Genomic DNA, 20,053 nt, shown 5'->3' with positions numbered 1-20,053 from the left:
ATCATAAGCCTTGGTCATATCCGCCTTGAAAGCCAAAAACTCTGATTTACACAGTGGATTAGTGTTTAAACCATGAAACATTTCATGGGCGACTAGAATATTGTCTTTAATTAAACGACCAGAAACAAACGCCGATTGTGTATCAGAAACAAGAGATGGGAGAAACCGCTTAAGCCGGAAACACAATATTTTAGAGATGATCTTGTAACACACATTACAAAGGCTAATGGGCCTAAATTCCGTCATCCGTTCGGGCCTTTCCGTTTTAGGGATGAGACAAATATTCGTTTCATTCAACCGAGGATCAAAATGATCTGTCCGAAAAAATTCTTTCACCAGAGCCACCAAGTCTCCTTTAAGAGAGGACCAAAAACGTTGTAAAAACAATGCTGTCATCCCATCTGGACCTGGGGTCTTCTCAGGATGCATTGCAAACAAAGCTTTGCGAATCTCTGATTCCGTGATCTCCCTGGTTAGAGTTATATTCATACTATCGGAGACTAAAGGAGGAACTTCCTGAAGCAACTGTGAGACACCCCTCACATCCGACCGTTTGAATAGATCCGTAAAATAATTTGATGCAATAGCCTCCATACCTGAATCCGACTCAGTCCAGGTATCGTCAGGCCCAAACAGGCCCGTAATCCTATTCCTTACCCTCCGTTGTTTGGTGGATGCATGAAAGAATTTCGTATTTTTGTCCCCCACCCGTAACCAAAACTTCCTACTTTTCTGCTGCCAATATACTTCTTCATCCCTATAAGCCTCCTTTAGTTTCCTTTCAATGCTATAGATTTCCTCCTGTGAGATTGAATCATTCATCTTTGCCTCCTGCAAGGCCGTCTTCAGAGAGGAAATAACCGTAGGCCCAATAACAACATGATTCTTCCTCCACCAAGAAATCGAGTTTCAAATTTTTTTTAATTTATCCACAAAGACCGAAACTCGAAAGTTCTTAGTACGATTCCATCCAGACTCTACCGCTCCAGACAAACCATCTTTCCCTAGCCAGCGTTTATCAAAACGAAACTGTCGATGTCTGCTCAACTTTGTTTTAAAACAAGTTGCCGGAATAGGACAATGGTCAGAACCAATCATCTCTAAATAATCAACCTTAGAATGTGGAAATAAACAGTGCCAATCCTCATTCCCCAGTGCCCGATCTAACCTACACCGGACAACCTGATTATTCTGTCTATTACCCCGCCACAAGAATTGTCCCCATAACAAGGAAATGTTAACATGCCGCAATGTCTGATCATAGAAGAAAATGGTACAAATGAAGAGACTGGTCTCAAAGCCCCCCCCCCCCCCCTGATTTCTCATGATTGCCTATGAGTTCATTAAAATCACTGATCATAAACCATGGATCAATCCGGAATGAACCAATATGAATCAACTTATCCCAAACCTTATGTCTATGTTGAGGAACGAGATCCCCATAAACAAAATATAAAAAAAAACACTTGTTATCCAAAATAGGCTTGAGCATCAATTAAACGGTTACTCTCATATAAAATAGAAAGTTTAATTTCATTCATATAAAAAACAGCCAAACCACCCCGGGACCCGCAAGGATCAACCGAATACAATTTTTCATAACTAAATTTATTCTGAAACTTCTGTAAATAAGAAAAATACTTTTTTGTTTCTGATAAAAATAAAATATCTGGACGATGCTTCCGCCACAAATCTCCCAAATAGCTCTCTATCAGGTCAGCCCCAATGCCCTGACAGTTCCAACTCATGATTTTCACTTTTGAGCCGGTGGTTTCGGGAGAGCCACCATCCCCTTCTTAACTGGTCGACCACCACCAGCAGGTTTGCCAACCATGTCCTTGTTCCCTTGTTTTCCTGACCCTTTCTGTTTGTTACCTTCACCTGCAGGTTTAGATAAAACTTTAGCTAGCAAACGTTTACCGGGAGATGCTAAATACACAGCCGGTTTTTTGTCTACTTTCTTTGACTGAAAAGTAGACCTCCGTAAGACTTCATTTGTCTTGCGACCTAGAGAAACCCCTTGCAAGGCAGAACTAACAACATTCACAACCAGATCAATCGAAGAGGAGGATGGAATACCTTGCAGTTTGTCCTCAGTAACCACATTACTGCCTAATCCCATACCTCTGAAAGACACATTTCCCTGCTCAGCCTCAACCTCACCCTCCTCATTAAAGTTACTATCTGGAGTTTCTCCCTCCTCTAGGAGATCATCATTGGCTTCATCAAAGTCCGATTCTACTGCATCCTTACCAGTTCCGTATGTAGGAGAATCTCCATATCTGCATCCCGATGAGAAACACCCTGATCAGTAACAGCAGAATCAGCTCCAAGGACCTCTTGCAACTGCTTATCCTTGTGACCAGATTTAGCCCTGTATAAGGTTTTGGCCACGCAGTCCCTGATCCCTTGCGGTTAAGGGGAAGGGAATTAGCCCTGTATTAGAGAGAAATTTTAAAGTGGGTGAAGTTGGAATATACGGATCAATCCTCGTATTTGATATATTGAGGTTAATAGAAGGTTCTTTTCGAGTCTAAACAAACGAACTAAATCACATCAATGTCTGTTTAATTATTTATGATTTTCTTGCAAGAATTTGGTTTTATTATATTGTGTGTGATTTGACTACTGTGAATAATTGGATATACGTTAAAGAAGGAACTATGAAAACCCCCAAAAATATATCTAGAAGTACTAGAAAGACAAGTTGCGTACCAAAAATTCAATGAGGATCAAGTCAGATATTTTGTTTAAAAATTATTTCCCTCTTTTTAGTATAAAATTGTTGTGAAATCTCCTGCAAAAGAAAAAAATAATTGTATTGAAGCATGGAAAACCAGTGAATCTGTGGCACTCAAATCAGTAATTTGCTCACAAAAACTATAAAGAATCGGAAAACAACAAAGAAAAATAGGTTTTGTGGCATGGACAGACATTAAAATAACATACATATATATATATATATATTTAAAATCACAATTAACTTCGGATAACAAAAATTGTTCCATTTAATCATGCATCATTCCAAATGTTTTCAGCCACTTTTTTCTCCGGATAAATCACTAGACTGAAACACAGAATCAAACATCTCAAAATTAAAATTGTTTTGCCAACAATATTAATCAAATCATTGTCAAAGTTATATCTTCTTTCCTATTTTCTTGATAAATCGATTTTTTTTTCATGTTTACTCATTTCGGATGCAGTCAACAAACTCAAAAATCACAAAAGGGGAGAATCATTAAATTGAAGTGGGGAAATGAGAAACCTATCTTCAAAAAGACAAAAAAAAACACATGTAATCCACGTGGTCGTATGAGAGTTCTCTAAGCTGCAAAGCCACCGTCCAATGACTTGCCGCTTTTGCATCACACATCTCATTGTTTCTGTTTTGGATTTTCCATAAATAGAAGCTACTCGAAGCTCCCTCATCTTCACTATATCGACTTACTACAATACCAGGGAGCTTCCCGCACACTTATGCCGACAAAAACTTTTTTAAAATAATTGTTATTTTTTTTTGGTAAAAAACATTACTAATTAAATTTTTTTATACATTTTTGTGGATAAATATATTTTCATAAAATAATTCAACTAATTTAACAAACCAAAAAGTAAATTAATTATAAAATTAAAAGAATTCCAACAAAAAATGTAAATGGAAAAAAATTGACTAAAAGAGACACTATGAATTAATCTTCAATGATAAAAAACGGAAATAAATTTTCTAATATAAACATAAAGTAATATAGTTAGGGGAGTTACCCGCGAGCATTCGCGACCAAATGTAATGAACAAAAATAATTTAAAATTTTTGTAGGTTAGCATCAGATAACTTACCATTCATGGACATTATATTGGGGTATGACTGCAATAAAAATAGGTTAAAATTCATGCTAAAATCAGTTTATAAAATATAAATATTTTAAAATTATAACTACAGTTAGAAATTCAATTCATGAAAATAGTAAAGCATATCAATAGCATCTCACCATAGATAAACAATCAAAATCACATAATAGTAATTCCGATTCATTAGAATCGAATGTTGTGACTGAGCGTCTCTATATTGATAACAATTTTAAAAATAGAAATTTTCACGAAACAAATATTTATAATAGATTATAGTATTTACTTTTTTTTTCATTTTTTTTAAATGGTAAATGGGATATGAATATTTGATTTCCAATTTTTTTCTAATTTTTGTTTTTAAAAAGTAATTCGTTTTTATTTTCAATAGTTTTTTTTCTAATATGTTTTTTTTGATCCTCCTCCTAATTATAATCATTAGGATATTCTATCTTATTTAGAGTCTTTGCTCATCCTTTTAGTGATGGAGTATCTAGCCCAAAAAACATTGTTTTTTACCGGAGATTTGTAGCAACCTTATGAGATTTTTTCGGGATTATAGAAAATTGTGCTGGAATCCCCGACCCTAGCTTCTTCGTCTCGTCCCGAGTCATGTATTCCGAGATAAACAAGATGTTCTCCATGCCGCCTTGTGGAGGCAAACACACGGGATCTTGGGATCTTGAAAAACATAGGAACAAACCCAAGATGCAGACATGGAGCTTTGAGGACCTTCCTGAGTTGGTGCAGTCATGCTTGCAACGACTAGATTCGTGTTGTACGACATAGCACTTGGTGGAGTCACGACCGACGGGAGAAATGTTTATGGTTAAGTGGTTCAAAAAGAGAAACAACGACGAGGGAGGGAGAATAGAAGGGAGGCATATAATGGTGTTCAAGCTAAACGGGGATGGAAATGCTTTGTACACTGATGACATTGGAGATCTCTGCATTTTCCTGTCCAAATCTGAACCTTTCTGTGTCAAGGCTAGCCTTGGGCAAAATACCTGAACCCGAAAATCCGACCCGAACCCGATCGGGTATTATCCGATATCCGAACGGGTACCTGAATTAACTCGAACATGTATAAACATAGTGCAAAATAGTCACTAGTGGGATTCAAACCGATGACCTAAAGCATTAAGTGACCTAAAATATTAATATTTGATATATTATAGAACTGGAATTACAAAAGGAACCGAGGAATTTATTAATGGAGCTCCTCCCACTCTCCCTAAAAGACCTCACAAAATACTCGATAACCCTCTCTCACTCTCTCGAACCTTATATATAGACATAGAATTAAGAAATAACCTAAACCAACCATGTTAACTCTCACAACAAACCTTGGTTAACTTGAAAGTAAGTAAATATTGTTAAACCATTTTCACTGATCTATCAATACCCATGCATTTGAAAATAACCTTGTCCTCAAGGTTGAAGTTTCGACACTGTTCAGTCCATACCAAGATGAGCTCCCAAGAACAATCATTAAAATCTGTCAACATAGTCCACTTCACCAACAACTCGTCCAAAACCCTAGACACGCGGCCAAAGCTAAAGAACACACATGTCCCTAAAAGCAAAAGAAAAAGTAATTCAAAGGCAAAGACCATCCAACGGTCATAAGAGAGTCCAAAGGAAATTAAAAGGAAGGGAAGGGAAAGAGATAGAAATACCACGTCATTGGCTGGATGCGGTGATAAGATCTTCACTTCCTTGGCTCCTAAGCATGTCAATGAATGTTTCCAAGTCATGAGCCAAGCGGGAACGAAGTGGAGATGCACTAGAGCTCGCTGCCTCGTTAAAACCTCTTTGGTAAACCCATTGGGACAAACCCAAAGTAGGAAAAAGAATACAGCTCCTTCTAATGACTTAGGGGCATCTTCACGCTTGCGTGATGGTGAAAACACGCGAACTAAGCTTCCGAGTGTTGTCCGAGAGGTGGCTAAGAGGTGTCCGAGAGACGCGAGTCTTCATGGCCGAATGATCGATCCCGTGCTCACATCATTCCCTCCCTCTTATAGAAGTTTTGACCTCAAAACTTTGCTCATCACCTGGATCAAAAAGGAAAACCCTTATCAGCAGCATCAAAAGTTCAACTGCGGTTTAATTTACCGGGATCAAATGGAAACAGTAAGGCCTTAAGAGAAAAGGATAAGACTTCCCCGGTAAGGCCAGTGGCACTGGTCGCTCCTTGAGGCTCTCCAGGATGCCACACGAAAGTTTGATCCGCACCGTAGGACCTTGTGCGGTAACGGCCTTGGCGCTAAGAGTGGAGAAGGATGGCACGGTATAGGCGACTCCCAGCTGGAGCTTGCTACTTGAAGTAGTCATGAACAATACCGAGTGAAAATATCCATCAATGGCCATCTCCAGTGGCTCATCTTGCTTGAAACTCCCCATTAACAAGCAAACTCTGGATAATAAGCTGATCGTGCGGGAAGACTCTTCATTGATTTTGCCTAATGACTTGGTACGCGTATTGGTTGAGGGCTCGCGCACCGTGCGATGACTCGAGCATCGCGTCCGAGTGTCGGCTTGGTCTTGATCGGGATCGGTCAGGAGTTGACCTCAGTCCGCGTAACGGCTGGGACTAGTATCTCCGAGTATGCAAGCTTGGTGGTCGGGAGGCTCGGCTGGCGTCTCTATGATTCCTCCCAGGCTGATGACTCCTTCTGGACCGACTTGTCGATCGAAATCATGTCCTGGGCTCAGCGCACGGTCAGCTTGCTCCATTGGTGCGGCGTTCTGAATCAAGTCCCTATTCGGCCTGTTTCTTGTCAAATCATCTTGCTCCGGCCGGTGATGAACTCGCTGGTCTGGCATTGGTGAAGACACAAGTGTCGAGTGTTGGTGCTGTGACGACTCTCCACGCGTGTAAGATGACACTACTTGGCCCAACATTTCTCCAAGGTGTCAGAGTTGAGATTGGATAGAGATCAACTCGTCCGTGATACTTGGTGCTCCAGGAGAATGCATCGGCTTCCTTGAGGCTTGTTCCCTTGATTTAGTCCGAGAACCCACAATGTTCCCCTTGGATTTATCTCAGCCGCGACTTGACTTGTGGCTCGGTGATGCGCGTGGTGACCAGCTCGGAAGACCTTGGTTTCGAGTGCGGTGACCAGGTCGGGATTTCTCGGGTGTATATCAAGTACTCCTTCTGCAGCTCTCGGTGATACCGCTGTGGCGCATAGTAAGAACCAAAGTTGCCGCCATCGGAATCTTTGTCACTAATCAGCCAAGGTTCACGATGAGGTGTGGCTTGAGAAGTTGACGGCCAATAGTAATCCGATGACCCATGCTCGTGTCCCTCTGATTCTGAACCTTCTTCACAGTCCTCCTTGTATCGTGACGCGTCTTTAGTAACCTCTTGATCTGAATCAGTGCTTTGACGTTCTTCGTACCACGGTTCGTCCTCGGTAGCCTCTGGTTCCGGATCGGTACCATGGTGGTCATCGTACCATGGCTCGTCATCGGAGTAAGGATCTTCATACTCCATACTTGATTAAGTTGATTCAAGCATTGGCTATCGGTCGCAGCCTTGGAACTAAGTTCGATCGACAGTACGGATGATTGGTATGGGCGGCCAACGGTGGTCGGACGTCGGTACGGACGGCTGGTACGGACGGCCAATGGTGGTCGGGCGTCGGTACGAACGGCTGATACGGGCGGCCGATGATACGAGCGTTGGACGATGATACGCGGAAGAGGAGACGTCCGCTGGACGGTGATACGCGGATGGCTTGATCGGTGGATCGATCGTGACGTGGCAATGGTACCTCGTCAAAACAAAAACGAATATTCGTGAGCAAAACACGTCCAAAAGCAAGTAGATAAGATATTTTCTAGGCAGCAGTCAATGATTGAGGACAGCAAGGCAAAAACGACAATCTAAGATTAAACAAAAGAACCTATACGCGCCTAAAAGCAAACACACGCACAAAAAGCAAAACTTTTGGGTCCACAACAAGAAAAGAAAAGCAAACAAGATACTTTGTGGATCTATCTGTTCCTAAGCAAGAACTATGACAAACAAAACCCAGAAATAGACAGAGCAACGATACAACAAACGATCTATCGAGAGTACTATGCATAAATCGAAAATTAACGGACCTATGCGACGCTAAGGGCGAAACTAACAACCTAGAGAAAACGGAAGCAAACGATGATAAAAGATGCAAAACGGAAAAGTTAAGGATAGATACAACCTTGTGAGGAACTTAGGCTCTGATACCAACTGATGTGAGCGCCGGACGCGATGCGGATCAGACAGATTCAATCGTCCTCGGTCAAGTCGAGCTACGAGTGGTTTCCTTCGGACAAGGCTCGGTGGTTCATCTTGGCGGTGGAAATGAATGGCGGAAACGAAAGATGAAAGCAAAAGAACGAGTGGATTGAAAGTTCGGACTTTGACCTCTACGTGGCCGAGAGGCTTTGAGCGGCTACGAGAGGCTACGGTCGGTTGCGATGCGGAACGTCGGTGGCTACAAGCGGCTACGAGAGGCTGCGAGTGGCTATGACGCGGAATGATAATGGTTGTGAATGGTTACGAGATGATGGAAACGAAGGTGGATCGATGCGACGACACACGGGAGACGGCTCGGCCCGTGATACGGTCAAACTAGTCGATGTCGAACCCGGTTCGAGATCGGCTAGGGTTTCTCGGAAGCCAAGTCCCGGACTTGGGCTAAGGAGAGAGGCGAGACAAGAAACAAAGATTCTCTCTTTGGAAATTAATTCAATCTTCAAGTCTGAGTTTTACAAAGAGGGTTTAGGCCTTTATATAGGGAGGCTTACAAATGGGAGACTCTAAAACCCTAGACACGCGGCCAAAGCTAAGGAACACACATGTCCCTAAAAGCAAAAGCAAAAGTAATTCAAAGGCAAAGACCATCCAACGGTCATAAGAGAGTCCAAAGGAAATTAAAAGGCGTCTTCACGCTTGCGTGATGGCGAAAACACGCGAACTAAGCTTCCCAAAGCTGGTCGCAACTCAAGGCTCTTCAATGGTGATGCTAGCCATGAGCCATTGGTGTAAAGGTTGGAGCTTGGCTTGCAATGCCCATTAGATGACTTGTCTTGCTCCTCCTTGATGATCCTTGGAGACTGATTGGTGCCGCACATCGCTAGGAAGACCGGTACCAAGTTGTCCCGCGGGTGGTACGAGTGGCCGAGAGGTGTCCGAGTGTTATCCGAGAGGTGGCTGAGAGGTGTCTGAGAGACGCGAGTCTTCATGGCCGAATGATCGATCTCGTGCTCACATCAGCACCAGTCATAGAACCCTGGCCCACCGGCCCACAAAACTAAAATCCAAGATTAAACCACCATCAACTCTCGAGGTCTACATTTCGTCGTTATGTTTATACTCACTTCCTAGGCATTTCTTGCTCCCAACTCCTCCACCCTTAGGTCGCAACCTTCGAGCCATACCGATCTCACTCTTAGACCAGCGTTGTAACAACCCGTCCCATGGACCCCACTAGCCCCCGCTAGCTTGTCCCCATAGGCCCCAAGCTGGCCCTGCAGAGCATCGATCCTAACCTCTCACATCCAAATCCACCAGTAAGTTATTGGTGCACTACGCGTTCCTCAAACCTTGGTCTCCACCCTTTAACAACATTCCCACAGGAAAAGTTGTCACCAATTGAACAACCCTCCCAGAGGACAAGCAGTCACCAATTGAGCTGCAGATCAATTGGTGACAGCTTGTCTTGTGGGAGGGTTGTTAAAGGAAGACAGCTGGACTTAGGTTTGGATGAGGAGAGATCAACGGAAGTGATATTGCGGGTGTCGGGGGCACTAGAGGAGTTGATAGTGAATTGGAGGAATTGTGGAGAAGTGTTTTCCGTGGCTGGATGGAATCAAATATTCCAGCCCACCTCTCTTGTTACTCGGTCGCTAGGGGTGGTTTGTTGTCCGACTTTGTAACAAGATGAGGTGATGTTTGGTGTAATCGCGTGAGTTTTTGTAAGAAGCGATTTCTACGCCGGTTGTCTCGTCGGAATTATGGGGTTCCGGTGAGAACGTTTCCCGTGGATCCTTTAGGATGGGGAATTCGGGTGCGGTCGTTTCAACATGTTTGAATTTGCTGGACGTTATTACATAAACCATGTGATGAAACAACAAGGTGAAAGCTCAGGCACTCAAATGTAAAGAATGGGGCGTTGAACGTTTGTTTTTTGTCTTTTTGAATGTCACTAAAATTCTGTATGTTTGTATTAACCGCTATTTGATATCCAACTTTGCATTACTCTCATCTTTATTTTGTAACTGAGATAACACATTATAATATTGAACTTTGGAAATTGCTTACGCTATAGAAAATTTTGAATTTACTTATTGATTTTTAATATTTGTTTACTACAGTTTAATTATTTATTTATAAGACTTAATTAATATTTTACATTGAGAGTATTATTTATCTTTAGTAAGTAAACCTTTATGTATATATGCAAATACAAAAAGTTCTTGACAATCCACTAAAACATTTTAAACTTTTTCAAAAGATAAAACACTATATTTTTGGATATGTCAATTATTACATATTAAATCAGAAAGTAACATATCATAAAGTATCAAAACTATTATTATTAAGATCTTATATATTACCGCGCTTACGCGCGGGTACCTCCCTAATATAAGATATAGCAAACATGTGGGTAATATTAATATAGTGAAAAGTGCTACATTCAGGAGCTTAATACATATTTAGATATATCTAAAATTTTCTGAAATTTATTATTTTGTAAATCCATTGTTCAACTTATTCAAAATACATTGAGATAGATTTTGAGAAAACTTTGATTATAGTCGTAAAACATAATTCTCTATAAATTTGTTGACAAACTAAAACAAAATACACTATAATATTTGTTTATATTTGTTCGTATAGATTATAACAAATTTTGTTTAAAAACAAAGTATAAACAGTTTCTTGTTAATTAGAGTAGTGTTAAGTTTTCGATAAAAAACTCTCCACATATTTCATTTGTAGAATTTTTTAACAGGTTAGAGAAAGGGAGTGGGAAAATGTGTATCATATTATCAGCAATATATATCTCTATCGGTATTGGTTATGGATTCTAATCCTTAAACTTATTTACTTTTCATTATGTTTGCATTAATCTGGTTGTAGTGACTCATTTGGACGATGAAAATGCTGAAAATTGTTGCCTTCCATTATGCAAGTTACAAAGAGTAGTACAATTCTTGGAAAAACGAATACTCATGTTCTATCTCCAAGAAGTCGTGAAAATGGATAAGTCTTTGTGGTGGTGTTTTAATAAGATGCATTCTAAAAATTACTTTTACAACATATATGTACAACATGTTGAGAGGATGATTCTAGAATACAATGCGTCTCTAGAGAAATTAGAATCACGGATTTTCTTGTCGGCTTCTTAAGTTACAAAAATTACATTTTTCTTATAACTCGATCTTAATCCAAAAAAGTATTGTTTGACTGATTCATGTGTTATTCATTTCGTATTTTTAAATTAAATTGTAATAAAATAGATATTATAATTTAATTTAAATTTTAGAAATATGTCAAATATATGAATGAACACTAAAGTGTTGTGAAACATTTATTTTGTTAGTAGTGGTATTTTTAATAAGGTGCATTCTAAAAACTATATATTTTTACAACATACATGTACAACATGTTGAGAGGATGCTTCTAGAATAAAATGAGTCTCTAGAAAAATTTGAATCACAGATTTTCTTGTTGGTTTCTTGAAATTACAAAAATTACATTTTTCTTATAACTTAGCCTTAATCCAAGAAATATTGTTTGACTAAATCATGTGTTATTCATTCTGTATTTCTAAATTAAATTGTAATAAAAATATATATTATATATATATTTTTTTAAATGTCAAATATATGAATACTATTTGAAAAATATATAATAAGATAACATCATAATAATGCTATATGAATTACCTTTATCAGAAAAGGAGAGAATATTTAAGTTATAGTCAACACACAATATATCAAAAATTATAAATATTAGGGTGCCATAATAATAATGTCATGTGAATTATCTTTATCAAAGGTAGAAAATAAGGTATAAATTAATAAATTATAGTATTCTAATTTCTAAGTATAAAATAATAGTTTTTATAGTATTTTTGAGCATTCAAGGTAAAAACATTTTATTAGTGATTAAAAATTACTAAGATATTTAAACATTTTGGGTTGATCGCTGTTTTACCCGAAAATATCCAAACATCACATAAAAAGAACAAAAAAAATCTTGTATGTATATGAAATACACTAAAAAAAAAGACTGTATACACACATATATATCATCCGAGTCTAGCCAAAGTACTTGGAAAAAAACGAAATCTATACTAAATAAAAGTAGGAGTTGTAAGCTCCTAAGTCTGTCCACATAGGATTTTAGACAATCAATAGAAATTTGACATATCACGTATTAACATTTTATACAATTTTTAGAATTTTCTATATTAAAAATTATTTTAAATAACTTATCATGATTTGACATGTCATTCATTAATACTTTTTAAATTTTCAAAATATTTTAAAGAAAGAAAAATTTTAAATTTATGGAAATCAAAGAACTATGCACAATATCCCACATCGGCTAGAATTTTTTTAGACAATGGTTCAGAACCAGTATAAATAAGATTAATATGCTTCCAACAACGAATGAGTATGAAAGCTTGATTTATCAGGCGTCCAAGTTTAAAAGTTTTATTTGGTTTGATCTGGTTTTTTATTTGATCAAACTAAAATTTTAAAAACTTTCAAAACAAATATTAAAATATTTAAAAATTTAAAGTTTAAATATTATAAATATTGAAAATTTTAAAAGTTCTTAGCTTTTAAAAAGCTTTTTAAATATTATAAGTTTTAAATTTTAAAAGTTTAAAATATTATAAATATTGAAACTTTTTAAAAGGTTCGAATTTTATATTTCGAAACCTTTTATAAGTTTAAAATATTATAAATATTGATGTAAAACATAAATTATCTTATTTATCTACATTTGTGCTTTTTATTTTTTATGAGCTGTAAAACATATTTTTGTATATGATTTTATAGATAAGTTGATATTCTTTCATTAATTTTTTATTTTTGAGTCTAAGGAAGAAGGATTGATGAAACACACATTTGTTGTGGGGTGGAATGATGGATGATATGAAAGATGATATGAATGGATGGAGTGCAGAGGGTTTCAATTCCTATTATGCAGTTGCAGTATAAGAGGTATCAATCCAAATCTGAGTGGGTTGCAAGCAATTAGAACATGCACATTCATCTAAGTTGAGCCAATTGTAAAGATGATTTTGAACTACCTACCTAATGACAAGTATGCAAGATGTAAAATGTAAAGGACAAGATACTAAATGCAAATGGAACATGATGATTAATATGATGAGACTAAACAAAAACAAACTAGAGATAACAGATTACTAATGAACTAATGCAAGACAAATGATGAACAAGATGAACAGAAACTAAATGAATGCAACAGGAATATAACTAGAATGAAACAGGAAATGAAACAGGACAAATGCAAAGCAGAAATAAGAAACTCTGGGGTTGAGCTCGAGCAAGCACTCGATCGAGTGTAGATCGAGTACTAGGTCGAGTTGGTGAAATCGGGAAACATAGCATAACAAATAAAACAGAGCAATACAAAAGTGAATCAAACAGCAAACAAACAGCAGGATTTAAACTAGGAAATCAATAGAAAAGCAAGGTCTTAGGGATGGATTCGTGGACTGGACTTTGGATTGTTGTTATCTAACTTGATCAACAAACCTCAATCAACATGAGCTAATCTCTAGACAATGATCTCAAATAACATGTTAATCCACTCTCATGGCAAAAACAATCAGGCTTATACAGATCTAGGCTAGTTCTCACATAGCAAATAACATATAAAGCAAGCATTAAACAACAGATCATTCATGTCAAAAATTATTTAAAACATCTAATCTCTTAGCATGCTCAATGATAATCTCTAGATCTAGCCTTATCTAGCAACCCAGACATTGGTATGATGCTAAGAAGCTTAAAATCAAACCCTACCCTCTCGGTTATAGAACCAGCATAGAGAATATCTAGCCTAGAAGAGATCTAAAACAATCAAGCTTGACCAGATCAAACAACCACAACCATCATCCAGCCTAAACCATCCCTAAGAACTAAGCAAACTACTCACAATCACACATGATGAACAACAAAGTCATAAACCTAGAAAATGATGAAACTTGCATGATTAGATAGATAAAACAGAGATCTACAATATTGAAGAAGGAATCAAACTCGGATTCTTAATATTTTGAAAGTTACGGAACCAACAAATATCAAAGAATCTCTCTTTCATTCAAAAGAAAAAGAAAAAGATCTAAAGAAATAAAAAGGTAAAAAGCATAAATTCCCAAAAGGGTTAATACTAGGTTTGTGGATTCTCTAAAAGTCTGCTCTCTTTGGTGGCTGAGGGTACAAGGCTTTATATAGAAAAGGAGTGGAAGCCCTAAAAATTCTAAAAGACAAAATAGAAGGGCGGCTCGGTCAACTCGACTAGGTGCTCGGTCGAGTGACCAGTCGAGTTGACCTCTTGACTGCTCCTTCCACTTGGTCGAGTCCTCCTCCACACACGGTCGAGTGTATGGTCGAGTAGGAGGTCGAGTGGAACTCCGGGCCTTGATTCTTCAGCTCTAACTTCCTTGTTTTCTTCTCTTCTTAGCTCCAATCTTCTTTAGCATTGCTTCCATGCTCCTTAGGCTCCAAAATCACCTGTTTATGCAAGAAAATATGCAAATGCAATGCAACTACACACTAATGCATAAACAGTCCTAAAGCTATGCAATAATGGCCAAACTAGATGGTAAATGATGCAAAAGAAGTGAAAATACTAAGGGAAAACAAGGTAAAATATATGAACATCAATTGACATCACAAGACCTTAATTTGATGTTTGAGTCAAATTTTGAGGTTTAAAGAAGAAAGATGGACGACAAACACACATGTTTTATTAGCTATACATAGGCATGACCAGGGTTATGGTTGTCACGGTTACGGTTCATTAACCATCGGTTATGGTTAGAAATTTTTTTAACCTTAACCAGAACCGTTTAATAAACGGTTACGTTTAAAGACAGTTCCGGTTCAAGCGGTTACTGTTATATACGGTTTCGGTTATTTGATAATATGATACAGTTGATATTATTTGATGATATAATATAATTGATATTATTTATTTATAATTAATATGTTCTTATAGTGTACTCATATTTCTATATATCATATGATTCATATAAAATAAATAATTATTAGTATATTTTATTATGTTTTAAAAATATTATAAACCAAGTAAGGATTTTGGTTTGAGAAGTTTCTAAACACGTGGATTTAAAACCAAATAAGTATATGGATAAAATTATCAACAATTGGGTGCATGTGTTGAGTATGCTGGTCTTCATGAATTTCACAAATTTTATGAGAAAAGAAATGATTTTGTTCTTAGAGTTTGGTTTAACAAATTGTGTGGTAGTCTAAAAAAAGGTGTTTCAGTGAAAGAATGTGAAGAAGTTTGACGAGGAAGAAGAAGAAAAAGAGTATAATGAAGAACCAAACGGTAAAAGTAACGATGACAACTACCACAAAATTTGACAATGAAAATGACAAAAAAGTATATGAAGAATAAGAAAACATTGAATAAAAAACACGAAAACATAGGTGGTAGCGATCAATTAAATATGAAAACGAATTAAATTCATGATTATATAATTGTTTTGTTTTTTTGATGGTCAAAAAAATGGTTTAGGATATGTGAGGTCATCAGTTTGATTTGCCTCGCCTGGACGTGGAGTTAAATCATGATTTTTTTTATCAGATTTTATTTTATGACAGAAATGATTTTTATATTTTAAAAAATTGTGTATCTGAAATTTAATTTTTTTCCTTAGTACTAATTTTAATATTTTTATGAGATAATATTATTGGGAGTATTTGAGTTATTACTGAAAAATAGAAATACGACATAAGTACATAATTATATTTCGGTTATTTTCGGTTCGGTTCGGTCATTAGAGGCTTTGGGATTTTGTTGATCCGGCTGAGATTCGAACCTCCTTCTTCGGGTCCAGATCTTTTTTGCCCAGACCTAGTTTATATCGTATCCACTAGTCCTCACGAATACCCTAGCAGTCGTCTCGCTCTCTTCCTTGTTGTTGTTCTTTTTCTTGTTTGGGATTTTTCAGGATGAAGGTTCTTCTTCTCCAGGTAAGAGAATTGCGGTTTCGGACAACCTAGTATTCCGACAGAGATTTCAGTTAATAACGAACGATTCCGACAGAGATTGGGATTTCTCTAATGTCTATAGCTTGCTTTTTATTTTTATTATTATTTTTTTTTTTTAATATGGGTGTTGTTTGTTTTTATTTACACTTAAAATCGGTCTGTGTAGATGTGAGTTCCATCGAACAAGATTTGGATTCTCTGAGAGTAGTTATGGCTTCTCTCAAAGACGATTTGGCTTCTCTCACTGCAACTGTGAAATCAACTCTTGATTTGATGCCGTCTAAGGAGGAGTTACTTGCCATGGTTACCACAGTCCAAGTATGTATAAATCACGACTTTTGCGCTTTGATTTTTCTTCTAGTAGAGATAAAAATTTCAACTAACATACCACACTTACTTATTTGTGTATCTTTTGTGATGGGAAAATATAACTATTAGGAACTTGCAAAGAAACTGGCAAAGATACCTGCAGTTTCGGTTGCTCAAGTTACTTCATCCTCTAAGGATCATCACAAGAAGCTGGCAAAGATACCTGCCTTAGTTGCTCAAGTTACTTCATCCTCTAAGGATCACAAGAAGGTGATTAAGATACTGTATACCTCAGTCTTGTTATGTCTCCTATTTTAATTGAGGACTCAAGCTAGCTCTTGTATTTGCTTTTTTTTTTTTTTTTTTTTTTTTTTTAAAAAACTTTTATATAAGATCTTCATTTCTTTCTCCAACCGCATTGACGATATACTTATTGTCGATACTGTTTCTGAGTCTATTTGATTCTTTGACTCAAACTATGTCCTTTTTGGCAGAAACGTGATGAAGTTGAAGAGCCTGCCAAGAAAGAGGTAAGCATTAGTTAATCTTCTATATGACTTTTTATTATATATATATATATATATATATATTCTATGTAAACAAAGAAACATATTCTGCTTTATATATACAGGCTAAAGCAGATACTAATAGTCCTAAAAAAGAGAGCAGTAGTAATGTTTCCAGCAAGGAATCTGATACACTGGAGAAAGGAACCCTGAAACGAATGTTACTTCCGTGCTCTTCTTCTGATAATCGTCTTGAAAAGACCGCTGAGGTAGGCGAGACAGTCTTACTCATTCCAGTTACTTGTACCTCAGTCTTGTTATGTCTCCTGTTTCAATTATTTTGCTTATGTAGCGCGTGTCGTTTAGAGCTAGCTGTTGTATTTTCTTTTTGTTTGTACATTTCTTTCTCAAATCCCCCCGAAGTGACTATACTTCTTGTAGATACTGTTTCCGAGTCTTTTTAGTTACTTCTTTGACTCGAATTATGTTTTTCTTTTTGGCAGAAAAGTGATGAAGGTGAAGAGCCTGCCAAGAAAAAGGTAAGCAATAGTTAAATCTTCTATATGGTTTTCAATTATAGATATATATATATATATATATTTTTTGCAAATGTAAGTGCCAATTAACGAAAATCGTACTGTGTTTTTTTTTTTTTTTTCTTAAATATATACAGGCTAAATCAGATACCAATTATACTTATAAAAAAGCGAACATTACTCGTCCGTTTCCTGTCTATGCGGATGCTCATCCTCTTGAAAAGAATGCTCAGGTAGGCGAGATAGTCGAATTCGAAAGGCAACCTGGGGGGAGGTAAATTTTGAATTTCCATGTTTTGGAGACATGTGTTCTTTTTGTGTTGATTATGTTCTCTCCTGCAAATCATTAATTGCACTGATGATGACACTGGTGCATTGTAAATTTCAGTTATGATGGTGGCATCCTTTTCGTTTAGGGATATGATTCTTCGCTTTCTGAGGATGATATCGCGGAAGCAATGCTTGAGCATTTCTGTCCATGTGGAATGATCCGAAGAATTTATTTTCAAACAAATGGAACCACACCTATCTTAAGGTCTCTGTGACTACTTTCTTAATCACTCCAATTTTTGTGACAAGTAATTAAAGTTGAAGTTGTGCTAATATATTTTTTACCTTTTCTTTTGACAGACATGTTTTCGTTGAAATGTTACAAGGCACAGTGGCCGCTTTAAAACTTAATGGAAGTGACCTGGGAGGATTTAAACTTGAAGTTCATGATGCTAAAGAGAGAGACGAATTCTATTTCACTAGCGATCTGGATTTTCCTTTTATCCCCCCGAAATCTCGTCGTCATGAGCGTCGGGATCCAAGTAGATTCACAAAGTAAGTACATACATTTTGTTCTTGATGATTGATTCTTTGTCTCTTGATAAAAACGTGACTTGTCACTAATTTGTGATTTTTTATTTTTCTCTTTAGAGAATCGCCTCCGGTGTATGGCATTGTCAGTTCTAGCAAGATCAACAAGTAATAGAGACCAGCTGCAGCTAGCTACTGTTGCTGCGACTTGTTTCTCGACCAGCCACCTATAAATATTTGGATAATACTATTTCTGTTTTTATTTATGGAAGAATACTGGCCTAAATTTTAATGTTATAAAACTGCTTTATGTATTTTCACTATTTGGTTGGCTACTTTACCCATTTTCCCTATTTTGTTGGCTACTTTACCCTAAGGATCACCTTTGTACGTAGGATAAAAATGCAAGCTTTTGATATATAGATCCTGATGTGAGATCTTCAATCCTAATATATATGGGTTTCTTGCATATATAGGCTATACACTTGGATCCCATTTTGTTAGAGGGTCTTGCTTCAATGATTTGGTTAATGATGATGATAGAGAAAGTAGAGGACCCAAGAAGAAGAAGAAGATATTTCTCCTTAAACCGAAATAAGCGTTGGCAACGACAAACCACTTGGTTCAACAAACGTAAAATGAAGTAAAAAGTAACAAAAGCGTTGTTAATAAGAAGTAAAATAAGGATTGTAGCTAGCTCTGCTTCAGCATCAGCTATCAGCTGTCGCTTGTCTTAGCTGAGCTCTACATCGATTAGCTTGGTCAACTTTTCTTCTTTATACTTCCAAAACATTCACGCTCAAGCTCAAGCAACATCGTATCATCCCTATCAGTATCTGTTTCTCCAACTTTATAAACTAATGTACAAAACAATACAAACAAGATCTTATAAAAGACTTTACGATATGGGACTGCTATCACTCCCTCTGTTATATGGAGCAAAGATAAATGATTTAATCATATTGCTGGAGAATGGTCACACCCATGTTTCTGGTACATGACCAACAAATTGGGTATGTTCTCCCATTCTTTACTGTTTTAAAAACACACTCAACCAAAACACACTCAAGACAACTTTACTGTCAAAACTACAAGTATATATTGTTTTTTTTTTCTCATGCCGCTGCATCTTTTTACATACCACATTTAGTACTCTTGATGACTTGGTTTCATGTGATTTTTCCTTTTTGTCTCTGAATCACTTTTATTGTACGTTACAGCACTCTGGGATTCCTCATGTAGCTATGGACTAATCACATTTTGTCTCATTTACATTCTCGGAGGAGTCTCTGGTAATTGGGTCTGTTCTCCCATTCTTTAACTTACAATTTTTTTTTTTGTGTTTTTTTAGCTTACATTTTTTTTTTTTTGTGTGTCCCTTTTAACTTATAAATTTTTTTTTGTGCTTACAAATTTTTTTTTTGCCCCTTTTCTTATATGTATATGCTCATTTAATCTATGTACCCGGAGCGGTTGCACTGACGGTCCCCTTAATTAAACTGGCACTGAGTTCCGGATGCGTATTAAAGTATAAAGATCAAGACTTTGGTTTTTTCAAGTAAACTAGATTTTAATCCGTGATATACCGCAGACCTATCTTTTAGATTTAAATATTTAAATTAAGTTGTATTTATTTGTTAATAGAAATATATATCTTATTATATAAAGTTTGATGTTAAAGTTACTCATTAACAAGATTGTGACATATGTTAATTGTATCTTTCGGATGTTGACACATGTCAATTCTAAATTTATTAAAATTAAAAAAAA

At 36.7% G+C, this 20,053-nt stretch overlaps 1 protein-coding gene across 2 annotated transcripts; it reads left to right on the top strand.

Moving 5' to 3' along the window:
- The first annotated feature begins 15,948 nt into the window (after positions 1-15,948).
- On the top strand, positions 15,949-18,636 carry LOC104743051 (uncharacterized). Of its 2 annotated transcripts, XM_010464175.3 has the most exons (10): positions 15,949-16,113; positions 16,298-16,449; positions 16,570-16,710; positions 16,935-16,970; positions 17,072-17,215; positions 17,450-17,485; positions 17,620-17,756; positions 17,871-18,017; positions 18,113-18,307; positions 18,404-18,636. In XM_010464175.3, exons 2-8 carry the CDS (start codon positions 16,342-16,344, stop codon positions 17,896-17,898), a joined length of 630 nt encoding a protein of 209 aa, XP_010462477.1. In that variant the 5' UTR covers positions 15,949-16,113; positions 16,298-16,341; the 3' UTR covers positions 17,899-18,017; positions 18,113-18,307; positions 18,404-18,636. The 2 variants fall into 2 exon arrangements, with proteins under 2 accessions (XP_010462477.1, XP_087341999.1); XM_087485873.1 differs by lacking the exon at positions 17,072-17,215 and having other exon boundaries at positions 15,970-16,113.
- The last annotated feature ends 1,417 nt before the right edge of the window (positions 18,637-20,053 follow it).

This window comes from Camelina sativa, chromosome 14, assembly GCF_030686135.1.
Source record: "Camelina sativa cultivar CO46 ecotype springtype chromosome 14, ASM3068613v1".
NCBI classification, from domain to species: domain Eukaryota; kingdom Viridiplantae; phylum Streptophyta; class Magnoliopsida; order Brassicales; family Brassicaceae; genus Camelina; species Camelina sativa.
This window is presented reverse-complemented; position numbering and strand designations above follow the sequence as displayed.